The 16,641-nt window shown below is 44.0% G+C and overlaps 1 protein-coding gene across 1 annotated transcript; it reads right to left on the minus strand.

Moving 5' to 3' along the window:
- Positions 1-2,410: 2,410 nt before the first annotated feature.
- LOC102457108 (2-epi-5-epi-valiolone synthase-like) lies at positions 2,411-16,561 on the minus strand. The gene is made up of 5 exons (XM_006120054.3): positions 16,301-16,561; positions 8,392-9,025; positions 6,283-6,516; positions 5,387-5,639; positions 2,411-2,793 (listed from the first exon to the last, which is right to left on the minus strand). Exons 1-5 carry the CDS (start codon positions 16,468-16,470, stop codon positions 2,693-2,695), a joined length of 1,392 nt encoding a protein of 463 aa, XP_006120116.1. The 5' UTR covers positions 16,471-16,561; the 3' UTR covers positions 2,411-2,692.
- Positions 16,562-16,641: the final 80 nt, after the last annotated feature.

Consider the following 16,641-nt stretch of genomic DNA (forward strand, 5'->3'; position numbering starts at 1 on the left):
TCTTCTAGGCTGCTATACATTTGAGAGAGATCGTCTTTCTCTCTGTTTACAAATTCTTCTTAAACAGGAAGAGCCACAACCACCAAATTCGGTATACAGCAACGTAAGGGTTTGGTTGTGCCAGGAAAATGGAGTGTGCCTGGAATGGGATGGCTTCTCATAAAACCAAACAGAAAAGAGACAGAATCATTTGGCAGATGAAAGAGGGTAGCTGGGGACATGCCCCCCCCCCCCAGTCTGGGACTGCCCCAGTCCTGAGCCTTCCACCCCCCAGGCGCCCGTTAGGCAGAGTTGGGGAGGGGGGGGTCTGAAACTCCCTCCCAATTCATGCAGAGATGTTGCTGGCCATTCCCCTTCATCAGGGAGCGAGGGGAAAGTACACAGCTTGTTGCATTCCCGACTCTTGCTGGAGAGTGGGCGTTTCCCCCGAATCCCATCCCCTGCCCAGAGTCCTTCCTCACCCTGACCTTGCTGGCCCAATGGGGTTATAACTGGGGTTATACTCTTGCACCCTCACACCTCATGTCCTGAGCCACTTCTCATCCTCCAATCCCAATTCCTGCCCCCATACTCCCAGGCCCCTGTCTTGAGCCCCTCATCACTTCAACCAAATAAAGGATATGCATTCTCCTTTTATTTTATTTTTAAATAATTGAGTTAAGGACCCAAGCAAGGCCAAGTAAATATGCTAGTATATCTCATAAACTAAGTTGATTGCTTAAAAGCTCTGTAAATAACAAAAGGCTGTTGACTGCATTTCCCTTGCGTCCCCCTTCAACCAAAATGACCACGGCCCTTCCTATTTTTCACATGCCTCGTGTAATGCATAACGTTTTCCGTGACTGTCAAGTCACTGAGACATGATGTTCATGCTATGTGGTGATATTAATCTTGTTTGTTATTATTCTGGTTGCTGGTGGTTATTCTTCAGTGATCATAAGCTGCCTTTAATGTGAATTTTTTATGAGCTCAAATGAGTCAAATTCATCCCGAGGGTAAGTAAGTATAAAATAGCTCCCCTTGATTTCACTGGGAGCTGCTCCTGCATATGCTACCTGGACTTGTCTCTACACAATATGAAAGGGACATACATTGCACCTATTTAACTCGCCCAAGGATTTTTGAACTTGTACAGGTTACACAGGTAAACCACCAACAGGCGTTGTTTTGGCCAACCTAAACCCAATGTGCAATTTACATCACTATGTACAACACAGCAGGATTTGACCAAGTATGTTTTATTGATATATAATGGTAAGTACATACATCTAGCTAGTTAAGGTAAATGTAACTCATCAGAATCATAGATGTAAGAAGTGAGGATAGGTGGTTTTGGAGGCCATATTGCTGCCAGTTCAGGCTTTCTGTCTACTATACACTCTCCAATCTTTTGTCCAGTGTAGTTTCAAAAGTACCAAGTGACAGGACTTCAGTAGCTACTTAGATTATATTGTTGACTGTTTCTCATTGAAAGGAAGAGATTCTGTAATCTGACACTAGGTAATGATTGCTGGGTTCAAATTGTTTTTTCGATACATCATTACAGTAAAAGACCAATATATATATTAGGGATGTTAACAGGTAGCCGTGTAGTAAGTTACCTGGTACCTGGGTAGCAGCCCTCTGCCCATGGCCTACTGCAGACGGAGGGCTCCTCCACAGCCCCACAGGGCCCCTGCCTGGGGCTGTCAGCTCCTAGCCCAGGCAGTTCTCCCTTCCCCTGTGCTGGCAGGGACAGCAGCTCCACTCAGGGCCAGAAGCAGCTGGGATGAAGCTGTCTGTGGCGGGGTGGGGGAACCATCCCAGCCATGCTGGAGGAGTGCCCCTCACCCTCCTGCCGTCCTTTTAATCAGTTAACAGGTTAAACTTAATGTTTAACTGGTTAGCTAATTAAACAGGTTTTACATGGATCATGTATTTTTTCCCTCAATATATTCAACCCCCTAACATGGAAAGTAGCTTAAAACTGCTTACAAATCAGTGCTGCATAATGAATCATAGACATTTTACTTTTCTTTAGCTATGTCACATAGCATACTCTTGTTTGATCCAACAAATTTACAATCTGATAGAAAAGGGGTTGTTGGGTTTTTTGCACAAGTAACGAGTGCCATCTTCTATCATAAAGAGGCTTATAAATAGGAAATGTATTTATTTGCTACATCATCAAATCCAACTCCTTTTATACCCCTTACAGCCCTAATACTGCAGTCGTAACTCAAGAAACAAGTCTATTGACTCCAGTGATCTACCGGCAGACAGTGGAGAGATAGCCCTCTATAAACTCTATTGTAGAATACACCACAATCTGTACTCAGGTATGGAATGAAGGAAAAGGAATGGAAGATCTTCCATTAACTTCAGGGGGAGCAGTATGGTGCTCCGTATATTCTACTACATTCATGAGAGAATTCCAGTGACTGATGTTAATTATTTTGAGTTCTATCCAAGCGCTGGGAGCTATACCATCAAAATGTGGGCCCTATAAGCTTCTATTCCAAATCATACAAATGTAATAGGCATAACAGATCAGATGCCTAGAACAAACCCTCAAACAACCAAAATCCAAACTTCAGTGCTGACTTCATGCTATCTGAAATTATCTATTTGAAATCCAGCCCTGATCGCTAAAGTCTAGCTTTGCATGGTGCCTTCCAAGGGGCAGTATTGCCTCTATCTGATTCCACAGCTTTCAGTGAATCAGAAAGTCATCTTCTATTGTTGTCTTACATTCACTGGCCCATAGTTTGTATGCTCTTTCCAGGGTCTCTTCACTGATATCATTGAATATTTCTGCAAAATAAAAGATTTTTAGTTAATTTGGTATCTGGAGAAGCTGCTTCTCCTAACTCGCAGAAAGTGAGCAAACGCTCCTGAAACACCTTGTGAAGTGGTCAGGCCAGACGACTTACAAGACAGTAACACAGCGAGCAGGTGTATTAGCCTTAAAATCAACAAGTTCTTGTTTCCCTGGTAACCAAACAATGCTTATCCCAGCTTAATGAAGACACCTGGAGTCAATCAAGAACCTGCTAGAACCAGTTGAGGCAGGTTTGATTGGGAGTCAATCAAGGACTGGCTGAAACTGGTTGAAGTCTCCCCTCCCTTTTAGTCAGTTTAGTGGCATATCAGCAGTGGTGGGGGGAGGAGGATGCACGGTAGGAGACCAGGAACTGTAGAGACACTGTCAGGTACCAGGAGGGGACCCTGCAGATACTGACGTGAGGGGCAGAAAGCTCATGGCTTAGAATCGCAATTGAAGATAGATGCCTCCCTCTCAAGGCTGGTGACAGACGTCACCAGGCCCTGAGCAACGTGAGGGGGTGCCCGGCTCTTGGCCCCCTGAAAGGAGTGGGGCTTCTGGCAGAAGGGGCACGGCTGAGGCTAGCCCCTCCCCCAGCTCTCAGCGCTGCCAGGACTGCATTGAGTGGCGATTTAAAGAGCTCAAGTCTCCAGCTACTGCTGTGGTAGCGGTGGCGATGGCATCCCAGAGCCCTGGGCCTCTTTAAATCAGTAGACCCCAAGGAAACTGCCCCCTTTGCCCCCTCTGTTGGTGGCCCTGCTCCCTCCAGTCTGTCAGGTGTCCTAAGCCACTGCCGCCCCCTCCCCCATCTACGGTGTTGTTTTTAGCAGCATAGAGAGTCCTCTGTCTGCCAGAACCTGTCACTGACACATGGAACAACTCTCTGCAGTGTGGAGACAGCCTCCCTGAGGCATTCAGCTCCCTACACCCAGCGTCGACCTGGAGCGTGCTGCCTCCAGGGTAGACCTGGTGCCTAGATCTCCTTTGTGAATCTAGCCCACAGAGGTTCGGGCAGATGGAATTATTACAGGCTAGATGTAGCCTGATGTAGCATAAGCTGGCCCTATGGGCTGCTTTTTAGTTTGTTTTATTTCTATTTATGTGTGCATCATCACTCTGTCCAGACATTAGTGTCATGGAGGATGTGTGCTATTTCGCTTTGAGGATATTAATTGCCCTCAAACACCAGCTCCCCTTTTCCAAGAGTTATTTCATAAGGTTTTCAAGTACCACAAAATAATTGTTACTATTCCTGCTTTTTTTGTTTGTTTGTTTGTTTGTTTAAACAAACATAGCAGGCCCATGGACGCTGGGATGGTGGGGGGCTAAGGGGACAATTGCCTTCAGGCTGGGTGATTGAGGGGCCCAGGGGTTCCTGGCCACTGCTGTTACTAATGAGGCACTGGCGTCTGGAGCCCTGGGCCCTTTAAATTGCTCCTGGAGTGCTTCACTGGGAGCTCGGTGTGGCTCTGAGGCTGGCTGCTGTGGCCCCACCCCTTCTGCCCAAGGCTCCACCCACTCCATGGGTGTGGAGTGGGCCCCTCTGTTGCTCCGGAGCCTGTGGTGGCTGTCAGCCCCATTGCAGCACCGCTTTTGCATTGTCCTGACATAAACACCCACTGTGCTTTATAATATGTTTGCTAAGTGAATTGGCCAAACTTCAGGCAACTTATTAGAGCACCGTCTTGACATTCTGGTGGTCAGATGCAGGAACTGAATTCCCTCTGACCAGGGATAATACAATGCTAAAAGGTCAATTGAAGCTGTTCACAGATGGCCGCAAACTGCAAGGCAGTCCCCTTGGCATGCTGTATTGTGTTCCCTGGGAGGCGGGGGGGAGCGGAGGGGGTTGAACAGGGTTTTTTTAATTTGAATGTGGCCAGGACAATTAAAAACAAAAAAAGTTTGAGCCAGTTCCAAGAGAAAAGTGATTAATATCCCCAAAGACTTTATTGTAATAACCTGCTCTAAAACCCCATAGAAAAACTCTCATTGAAGTTAGCAGGTTATATTCTCGGGCCAAGATTTTAAAAGGTGATACAGCACCTAGTGGAATATCTGAAAGGGCCTACGTGGTGGCACAGTGACTACGTCTAGACTGCAAGCCTCTTTCAAAAAAGAGCATCTAGCCTACAACCAGTACTTTGGAAAAAGCAAGCTGCTTTTTCAAAAGAGAGCACCCAGGCAGTCTGGATGCTCTCTTTCGAAAAAGCAATTTGCATTACATTGCGCCTTTTTTCGAAAGAGCACTTCTGAAAAAAGGCATTCTTCCTCGTAAAACAAGGTTTTCCGCGGTCAAAAAAACTGCCACGTTCTTTCGAATTATTTTCGTAAGAATGCGGCAGCAGTCTAGACACAGGGGAAGGTTTTTTTTTTCTTTTTTCCAAAACCCCCCTGTAATCTAGACACACTCAATGAGTGTTAGGTGCCTTTTGGAAAATCACGCTAAGCAGCCATCACGTGCAATCTTTAAAAATCCTACCATTCGGGAGTGTGTCTGAGAGTTGCTCTCATATAGAAGCGGTGTGAAAACTCCTCCTTTCTCTTACGTCTAAGGGACAAGCATTAACTATGTTGCAGTACCTGCCATTCCAAGTCCACTTGGGAGAGGCATTCTCATCTGGCCTCCGCAGTGTTTCAGTCTTTCCACCAAGGCCTTCTTTATTAGATGCAAGTTGCAGTCCTCATGCCACACTGGGAGCTCCAAACCCTTCATGCATTGAATAATGTCAGCTTTTTCCTCTGTCGTTAAAAGCCCGTTTTCATGGGCCACGTAAGTCATAAATGCCATGTCGATGTTTACTGCTTCGCCATGCATCAGCGATGGTAAAACTTTCTGAAATGAAAGTAAAATTAGCTTTCCCCCCCCTTACAGTAACTAGTCTGATGAAAATGAGTATGTAGCTCTTAGTAGCAGAACTAGAGATTTGCTGGATGTCAGCATCCTCTCCATTTCTGGACAGGGAGAAAACATTTTCCAGGTGATTAACGGTTCATAAAATCTCCCACAGTGAGCTTGATTTTTGCTCCTGTTGATGGCAAGGGCTGAACTTTGAATGAGAGGGAGGGAAACACCTCAATTGAACCTTGAGGGACTGAGTCCCTATGCCCCACTTCTGAACAATAGTTTATCTACAGGAATAGAGTCTGTAAACTTAAACCACAGGTCCTTTGTGCCTCTGTGCAAATGAGGCAAGCACTGGCTCAAAATTTCTAACCACTGAAATAGGGAACATGGACAAAGTTGAGAGGGGAAACTGAGGCACACAGCAAGGACATAATTTGCCCTGTGTTACACATCAGGTAGAGCTGGGACTAGACCCAAGATCTTCTGGCTTTTAGGCTGGTGTGCTATTCACTGGGTAATGCTGCCTCACAAGTATAATAAAAAACTAAAGACTTCTAAGAGCATTTTTACTATGATGAAAAACGTGTTGCATTTTTCAACAGGAGATTGCAATATAAAATTCATGACGTACCATTTCTAGTTCTGGGCTTATCAGGTGACCAAAATCAACCAGTCTGTCCAGGTCATCCTCCCAGAGGTTCGGTGCGAGCTCCTCCAGCATTGTTTCTATGGCCAGTCTGGTTGTCTTGAGCGCTGCATCACCATGATTGACCAAACCGTTGTGAGACTGGAACTTTGTGTCCAGCATGTATTTCCCATGGCTCTTGAGAAGATCAAAAAGCCCTTTGTGTTTCATGAGTGCCATCTTGGATAAAGAATGAAAAGAAGTGGATTAAAAAAGGTGAATTGTTATATAAGCCTCTAATATACTGTAGGGAAAGTACATACTGAAACACAGCCTATCCCAGTGCATGCATGCCAATGAATGTTGACATGGACTGATTAGGTCTGTAGGCTACATAGAGACACAATCAGTGTAGAATGTCGTTCTATGGGTAAAACTTGTGTTCAACGTGTTGTATGAAGAACCTTAGATTGTGGTATCTTCATTGTGTGGATAACATGCTGCTCTGTGGCCCCAGTTCAAGAGAGTCATTCCTGACTAGAGAGACTTTTCTGAATATCTATAGCCATCTCATACGGGGTCAGAGCTCCATGAGTTGTCTGAGATGACAACAGGGCCGAGGTTGTGTCCAGTAGGGGGTGAGAAGCCACTGGACAACATGGCGGAGATTGCAGCCACATCCCAATGGCTGAGGTAAATTTGCTCTTGGTCAACCCTGGGGCTGTGTCTAGACTGGCAAGCTTTTCCTCAAAATAATCTGCTTTTGTGGAAAAACTTGCCAGCTGTCTACACTGGCCGCTTGAATTTCCGCAAGAACAATGACGATCTCATGTAAGATCGTCAGTGTTCTTGCAGAAATACTGTGCTGCTCCCGTTCAGGTAAAAGCCCTCTTGCGCAAATCATTTGCGCAAGAGGGCCAGTGTAGACAGCACAGTACTGTTTCGCGCAAAAAAGCCCCGATGGCTAAAATGGCGATTGGGGCTTTTTTGCGCAAAAGCGCGTCTAGATTGGCACGGACGCTTTTCCGCAAAAAGTGCTTTTGCGGAAAAGCATCTGTGCCAATCTAGACGCTCTTTTCCGAAAATGCTTTTAACGGAAAACTTTTCCATTAAAAGCATTTCCAGAAAATCATGCCAGTGTAGACATAGCCTGGATGTCTTGTTGTATTACTGGTTGCTCCTAGCTGTCCAAATACAGGTGCTTTGTAAATGGCTTTTCCATTTGTGCCAGGCAAACAGGTTAAGGCCTTTTAGATGAGATGCTGGACTTCTCCAGGATCATCAATACCTTTTCCCCAGGTTTATTTTTTAAAGAAAATTGAGTGCAAGTGAGTGTGGGATGATATAGTGGGTTTGGGAAGAGTTTTTAGATTTCTGGGCAGTGGTTCAAATGATATAGGTTTTCCTAATATTGCATGCAGGCATTCAGGATGGATGCATATTTGATATATTTAAATATATACTTTGCACTACATTATATTGATAGATATCAAAGCTGTTTGCATGTGCAAGTTCAAGGGAGTAACTATAGTCTTACAAGAGCAGAATTTGTCCCAGGAAGACTGAGATTATCATTGATCAGCCAAACTTAATAGACATTTTGAACATTTGAGGTGTATATAAATGGCCTTGTAGAACGTGTCTTCAATTAGAAAATTAACTAACTTTCCTATTCTTCCCCCCGCTCTGAAAAAAACAAAAGGCTATCTTTACTCTTACTGGATGGTGATCCAAAGTATATAGAATTTAAAAAATAAAAGAAAAGAAAAGATTCTTGTAGTTTTTAATAAGTTTTGGATCAGATCCATTATGAAAGAGTTTTCTTTCATCTGTTTGCTCTATGGTTGATATCTGACTCTTTTACATGTTATGTGTAGCTAAAAAAAACTATCAGGGGTCCCTAGAGGCTGGGCTAGGCACTCTTCTAGATTCTTAGAAGCCAAACAACTATACAATATGTGGCATGGCTAATAAATTATGAGATTTGGTTGGCTTTGGATGTAGAAAACATCTTTTCACAAAGCTACACACACACACACACACGCAGAGGGAGCACTGACTTATTATTAATCAATCAACATTGCCAAAGTACATCTGCATTCCAAAAAGTGGTACCTTTAAAATTTCACCAAGTCCATTGGAGATGTGTCGACGGGGAATAGTTTGGATGAAGGATCTGTCCAGAAAAGTAGCTACAGGAGGAGTATAGCCTCCAAGCTTGTTCTTGCACTGAAGGAAATTGACACCATTCTTTGCTCCCACACTGGCATCAACATAAGCCAAGAGGGTTGTTGGAACACGAATGTAAGGGGTGCGTCTTCTATACAGTGATGCGGCGAGGCCTACGATATCCAGGCAAACCCCTCCTCCAATTGCTATTATGGGTTCTTTACGCCTGTCAATGCCAAAGCTGTGAACTTCTTGCAAGATACTTAGGACCAGGTCCATGGATTTGGTTTCTTCAGTGGTAGGCAGGGAAAGGATTTTATAATGAACATTATTGGCTTCAAAGTACTTTCTCACTTTTGAGCCATAATATTCATCAACATTCTGATCCATTACAATAAAACGCCTCATTTCTCTTTCTCTGTTCATGGCCATGTCTAATTGCTGAGGATCTATGATGTGCCCAAAGAGAAGTGTACTATTGGCAGGTTCCAGAAGATTGCATGTTTCCACCACTTTGTAGCAGAAAGAGATAGGAGCTTCAATTGTCCAGGAAATCCCAATATCTGAAACACTTTTGCCTCTGTCAGGGATTACAAAACATGGTGTGAGATGAGTGCATTAGGTACATTTGGTGTTGGAAAGAATTTTAAAATGAAGCAGCTAGTTTACGGATTGAAATACGCATTATCTCATTAAAGCCAACGGTTACACCAAAATTAGTAAGATTTCAAATATTGGATTGATCTTTAAAATAGGCACATGGAGTGATCTTAGGAATTATAGAGTAGATGGCCTTGCACCAGGAAAAATGACTCTGATATTTAAAAATCAAATGAGTAAATATATAGGTGGATAACGATACAATATGGACTAACTAGTATGGCTTCTATCGAGGCCAATTGTTCCTGTTATATTCACTAGTCCAGGGGTTTTCAAACTATGGGTCATGACTCAATACTGGGTCGTGGAATGTCAGGCACTGGGTCTTGTTGCTGCAGGGTGATTGGTGTGCGTGCGCTAAGGCAGGCTTTCTGCCTGTCGTGGCACTGCAGACTGTGCTGTGCCCCAGAAGTGACCAGCAGCAGGCCTGGCTACAGGGGCTACATCTAGACTGTAGGCTTCCTGCGCAAGAAGCTTTTTGTGGAAGAGATTTTCTGGAAAAACGTCTTGCGCAACAGCACATCCACACTGCAAAAGTGTTATCGAAAAAGCAATGCACTTTTGCGAAAGAGAGCATCCAGACTGCATGGACGCTCTCTTGAAAGGAAACTCTGATTGCTATTTAGAGAATGGCCACCAGGGCACCTGTGCTTTTTTCAATTGCCTCTATTTGTGCAAAAAATCCCTGTTCCCCATCCATAGACTCCTTTTTGCACAAGAGCTCTTGCACAAAAAGGAGTTATTCCTTGTAGAAAGAGGAATACCTATTGCGCAAAAACCCTTCTGCTCTTTCAATTTTTTTGCGCAAAAATGCGCTTGAGGTGTGGATGCTTCACGAGTTTTTTGCAGAAAAACGGCTGTTTTTGTGCAAAAGCTCTATAGTGTAGACCTAGCCTCGAGGAGGGTGATGGACACGCTCACAGGGCTCCATGCACTGCTTCTGCCCTGAGCTCTACCTCCACACTCCCTTTGGCTAGAACCTGCTGCTGGATGCTTCTGGGGCACAGCATGGTCTGCTGTGCCAGGAGAGGCAGGAATCCTGCCTTAGCATCCCCCGCTATACTGCTGACTGAGAGCTGCTCAAGGTGAGCTCCTCCTACCTCAGCCCTGACTCACCCCAAAAACTGAAGACCTCTCCTGCATCCCAAAGCTCTCATCCTCAGCCCTACCCCAGAGCCCACACTCTAGTCAAATTATGTTGGGTCGCAACAACAATTTTCTTCAGTTGGGTCATGAGGGAAAAAAAAGCTTGAAAACCGCTGGTCTTATAAGATGGTGGAGATGATAGTTCTAATTTCAAGAATCCTTTAACTAAGTTCCTTACATATGGCTATGAAAGAGAGACCAATTTCCAAAACTGCAAAATGTATGAGCTTGGTAGTGTAGGGAGTAAGAAGGGCTCCGAGAAAATGTCCAGATGACACAATTATTTAGGTTAGTCAAGACTAGAGGAGGTTGTGAGGTGAGCTGATGGGAAAGTGGAGAGGCAGGGGCAATGTTCAGTGATCTGAAAATCTGGCCTACCATGTAGTGCAGGTGTGGGCAAGATACAGCTGCCTTTTGATCCGGCTCCGGCCTACCTACCGCACCCCTGCCTCCAGGTCAATTGAGACCCAGAGGCAAGGGAGTGTGCGATTTCTACTCCCCCTGCCAGGGATGCACAGCACCAGAGGGAACCGCTAGCTGTTCAAAATGGCTGGCAGTTCCCTCTCGGTGTTGCACGCCCACAGAGGAGCATGCAATATCTCCTCTGCCCACTCCGCACGCAGTGCCCAGAGGGAACCACCCCTTGTGTCTGAGGCCCCATCCCCATCTGCATAAGGCCACACCTCTTCTGGGGCTGGTCCGTGACTACTAAATGCATTGGTGAAGTGGTCCCCCTACAAACATTATTGCCCCCCTCCCCCGTTGTAGTGGCTCCCGATACGCCACGGGAGATGCTGAAGGAGCTGAGACCATTCCCTGATACTTAGAGCAGAAGCAGATGTGTGAGGGGCCCTGCCTTGGTGGGGAGATGAGATTGGAGGACAAGGACCATTTCACCCTGCCCCTAATATCTCTTGCTTCTCCATGTGCACCAAGAAGTGGTCTCAGCTCCTGTGGTGTTGCCCCTATGCCTGCTGTGAGTCGGGACAAGGCCTTTAATGGCCACTCATTGGCAGCTCTGCCCTCCCCCCCTTTCTCCTCACTAGCCCATCAGGATGCATCTACGCAGCAAAGTTATTTCAGAATTACGGCTGCTGTTCTGAAATATCTATGTGAGTGTCTACACAGCAATTCAGCTATTTTGAAATAATTTTGAAATAACGAATGGCTTATTCCCACTTCCGTAAACCTCATTCTATGAAGAATAACACCTATTCTGAAACAGCTATTTCTAAATAAGGCATGTGTGGATGCTCCTCTCCTGCTATTTCGAAATAGCTCCTCACCAGGGCCATTCTAAGTTATTCCTCTTGGGGCTCTAAATCGAGATAGCCTGTCTACATTAGGGAAGCCTGCCTCGGACTCATTTTGAGGCTTCCCTGCAGTGTAAATGTTCTATTTCAAAATAAGTTATTTCGGCACAACTATTCCAGAATAGCTTATTCCGAAATAACTGGGCAGTGTAGACGTAGCCTCAGATAGCAAGCAGCATAGTGGTCTGGGCTGGGGCTGGGCCAGATGACCAGTGCTGTCTCCTCACTGGTCCACTCGCTGCAAGCAGCTGAATGAGCTGTTTTTTCCAACAGCGGGGATGCAGAGGTGGACTATCCCATTTCAGTGGTGAAAGAATTATGATTTAGGGCTAATTTCATTATTTCAGTGCCGTACTTGAAATCGTGCTTTACCCAGGGATTTATTTCTAGAACTTGCCTTTCTGCAATGAAATAGCAGAGATTTCCCAGTAGAGGGTAGTGTCTTACTGATGCTGGTTCCTCAGTCTGCCACAGCCTACCTTTGGTGATTTTCAGGACAGAGGTCAAAGCTTTTTTGGCCCAATCAAGCCTTGAATTAGGGTTGGAAAAATGTATTTTCCACAAAATATCTCTAAAGTAATGAAATGTTTTCCCCCAGAAATTTTTTATATTTTGCCAAGATGAAACAAAATTGCTGATTAAATTAGAAATTTGTTGATTACATTATTATTTTTTCTTTTTTGCGTTCCCCCTTCTACTCCTTTGTCCTATTTTTATAGCAATAAAAATAGCAGAAAAGAAGGGAAATAGAGAAACAAAAGTAGCTGAATTGAAACCTAATTTTTTGTTTCATTTTGATGAAAAATGTATTATTTTTGCCAAAAAATTGCTGAAAAATTTAGAACAGTTCGGAGATATTTTAAACTGAAATTTCTTCATTGAAAATATTTCAGCCACATCTACTATTTCATAATTTGTTTTTTTATAGAGGAACAGTTATTGCTTTTGCCCCATTTATATTCTTTCAGTGAGAACAGAAGTTAGCTCTAAAATGAAACCTACCTTATTAAATTGGATTATAACACAGGGAAAGATTTCCAAAAGGGGTTTAGTAGGACTTGGCGATTTTTTTTCAGCAAATAATAAATTCATTTAAAAAATTGCTTTGATGAGGGGTGGGATGAGAGTGGGAAGCACCTAAACTATTCATGAATTCAGATCAGATGAATAGTCTCAGGTAGCAAAAGGAAATTTTCATTTTCAAAAAAGTCAAAATAGTTTTGACCATTTCAGGACAAAATCATTTGATTTTTCATTTCGTGATGATACTGGGTTTAGAAACTGAGCTCTATGCACTTTTTTAAAAAAAATATTTTGTGTTGGAAAAAGCCCCGGAAAGGAAATAAAACGCAAATTAGAAAAAAAAAATCTTTTAGGTTTTTTTATTTAGTTTCATTTCAGGTGTTTTTTTAAAATCCAAAACCTTTTCTTTCTCTCCACCTTCCATCTTGTCACTTCAGCAAGAACACCAAAACAAATTCAAGTTTGATTTGAAACCAACCTAATCTTTACCCCAGATTTTTTTATTTGATGCCTGAAGAGACAAATCAATGACTTGTATTATTCAGAGGCCTATGAAAGTAAAAAGATGCTTGGAGGGATTTCCAAGGGGTAATTCTACACTGCAAAATACCCACAAAAATCCAAACGCCATGGCAACAAATTTAGAGACTGGGTCAAGTGACTTGATCACATGCTATATGGCTAGAAATAATAGTGTAGACGTTGTGTCTACATCTACAGAGAGTGTAGACTAGCTGGAGCCCAGACTCTAAACCAGAGATGGTGAACCTATGGCCCAGGGGCTGGATGTAGTCCCCAGCTTGCCTAGATCTGGCCCTTGAGACGCGGGGCTCTCCTCCTAGAATTAGGAACCCGGGTTGATGCTCCAGCGCTGTGGCCCCTTTCCCACCAAGATCCTGCACCTCCACTTTGCTCTTGCACCCTACTCCCCACTCTTTCCTGCCACCCTCAGCCCGCTCCTTCACCCTACCCTCCTCCCAGACCCATCAGCCCTCAACTCATTCCTGCACTGCACCCTCCCTCCCAGACTTCACACCCCAAGCCTGCTTCCTGGCAGCCCCCTCCCACATGCTGAACCCCTCATTTTGACCCTACCCCAGAATCTAAGGGGGTCCACAAAATCTACTAGTCTGGACCCTCTAGCTCTGGTGTGCAAGGGGGAATGTGAGAAGTGTCTTTCTGCTTCCTAGAGGTTTTTTCCTCACTTTTGTGTAGCCCCTGACTGGTGGTTTTTTTGGGGGGAGGGGGTGTCAGCAGGTCCGGACTCAAAAAAGGCCCCCCATGCACACACGGAGGTCTCTGTGCCCCGCAAGCCCAAGTCAACTGACCTGAGCTCTGAGACTTGTTCCTGCAAATTTTTTTTGCTGTGTAGATGTACCCCAAAACACCTAAACTCAGATCAACAAAGGCATTTAGGCACCTGATTCCCACTGCAGTCAATGGGAGAAAGGCATCTAAATACCTTTAATTATGTGGACCATAAATGCCTAACTTCTCCTGAAGTTCAAGGGCATTAGGTATGTAGATGTTTTTCAAATTAGGGACCTTTCTGCCGCTCCAGGGATGTAAATACCAGTTAAAATCTGGCTTTACATGGCTTAGTACCATTTTCAAAACTCATGGGCTACGTCTAGACTGGCACGATTTTCCGCAAATGCTTTTAACGGAAAAGCTTTTCCGTTAAAAGCATTTGCGGAAAAGAGCGTCTAGATTGGCACGGATGCTTTTGCGCAAAAGCATCCATGGCCAATCTAGACGCGCTTTTGCACAAATCGGGGCTTTTTTTGCACAATTGGGGCTTTTTTGTACAAAACAAATCTGAGCTGTCTACACTGGCCCTTTTGCGCAAAAGCTTTTGTGCAAAAGGACTTTTGCCCGAACGGGAGCAGCATAGTATTTCCGCAAGAAGCACTGATTTCTTACATGAGATCGTCCGTGTTCTTGCGGAAATTCAAGCGGCCAGTGTAGACAGCTGGCAAGTTTTTCCGCGAAAGCAGCTGCTTTTGCGGAAAAACTTGCCAATCTAGACACAGCCATGAAGTTTATGCTTTGCTGTGGCTATTATTCTGTCCTTGTTTAATCTAATACAGTAAAAAAAAAAAGTTTTATTCATAGAAAATAAGCTCAATCAAATAAATACATTTCAGAGATTATTACTATGAGAGTTTATCTTTGAAGCTTTGCCCACTAAAGACATGGTGTGGTTTTGGATGTCAGTTACATTATAGGAATCTGTGGTAAGCATGATCTGGGAAATTGTCACTGTGGGGATCGATCTTCTGGGGGTTGATTTAGTGTTAGTGGGTCTAGTAAAGACCCACTAAATCATTGCTCATTGCTCTCTCATTGCTTCTGGTACTTCCCCGAATTGAGAAGCGCAAGTGGAGTTGACGGCAAAGTTTCTCTCATCGAACCCCCAACAGCGGAGATGCGGTGGTAACTTGATCTAAGGTATGTCGACTCCAGCTATGCTATTCACATAGCTAGAGCTGCATACGTTAGTTCGACATTGCCCCCTAGTGTACGCCTGGCCTTAGAAGTCAAAGGTAACTTTAGTCATGTGGCCGATGGGCAGGGAAGGAGAGAGCCTGGTATGAATTGCAGAATGCCCATGAAGTAGAGCCCAAACCTGCCATTTGCTAGTCGAAATTTTATATCAGCAATATTTTATGGACTGGGCCTTCAGTCAATTAATGATGTTACTGACCGAGAGTCTAATCCTGAAATTAGCTCTGCACAAGCAGACTTCTGTGCTTGCCTAGAGCTCCACTGAATTCAATCCAAATCTGCCTGTGCAGTGTCTGCTCCAGAAACAGGACTTTTTTTTTTACCTGTTCCAGCTGAAGACAATGTCTAAACTCCAATCAAATTCATTGGAAGAAGGATTGGACTCAGGGATGATAGGGGAAAAAAAGACACTGCAAATATTGAAAAACTTCTGATATGCAGCAAATACACAACTCCCCCATATTTGTGAGTATCCCACTAATATGCAATAGTAAAAAGAAGCTCTGTATTCTGTTGAAAGAAGACCCTCCTGCAATCCAAGGTTAATTAATTAGGGAGACATTTCTGAAGAGAACTGTGTTTGGCCTTATGGGAAAACTTATCAGATGTTCCATGACCCTTTTCTGAGGCTGCCAGGGGAGGAGAACTTTCCTTGAAGTTTATGACAGATGCATTCTGAGTTTTGATCGTGTCAGTGATTTTAGTACCTTTGTATTTGTTTTTCCAAGCTATGTGTTTCATTACCCATTTCTGTAAGTGTCTGTTACACTCCCCTTTTTGTACACAAAGATTATGTCTATGCACTGACTGAACCCTATTGCAAAAAATCCCCAGCGTTCTTTAAATGCTCCTCAGACATTTTAAGAAAGCTTCCAAGCTTCAGTGGAGATAAATACACAAAAGTGTGAAAAATTCAGTGTGTGGGAGGTAACAAGCTCCCCTTTAACTCACATCACGTGTACCTAGGTGTACAACACACACATGATTTGTGAAGTGGTACTTGTACACACAAAAATGGGTCGTGAAAGATATTTATGCCTTCTTGTTAAGTTTGTTAACTCATCACAGTTTCCAGTTGCATAAGCTTGACATATCTCTAAGTTTCCCCCTTGAGAAGGATAATGTACCATGGCTAATCCAGACCAGATTGACGGCAGGTTTGTCATCAGATATTTTCAAGTATTAGCACAAATATTTATACTTACATTTTAGCCTTTGAGACGGTTATCTTATCGTCGGAGTTGCATATGGCTTCCCCCTTCTTGATCCGAGACCAAGTGCTCTTGACCCGCACTAGCTGAAAATCAATCTGTCTGGGATTCTCAGGCATGACTATTGAGTCATTTTTGGCTACAATCTCTTCAGAGACCGGCATCTTTCCAGTAGCTGAAGTCTCTATCTCAAGAGATCTCACCCAAGTGTGTGCCTTCCAGTGACTTTTAAAGGCTCTAGTTTGACCATAGTTGGGAAGAGGAGGTCCCATCTACTCCTCACCTGCAGGTAGTGTGTCTGTGTGTGTGGGGAGGAAATTACAAAACTAGTGTTA

The sequence above is a fragment of the Pelodiscus sinensis genome, chromosome 11, assembly GCF_049634645.1.
Source record: "Pelodiscus sinensis isolate JC-2024 chromosome 11, ASM4963464v1, whole genome shotgun sequence".
NCBI classification, from domain to species: Eukaryota; Metazoa; Chordata; order Testudines; family Trionychidae; genus Pelodiscus; species Pelodiscus sinensis.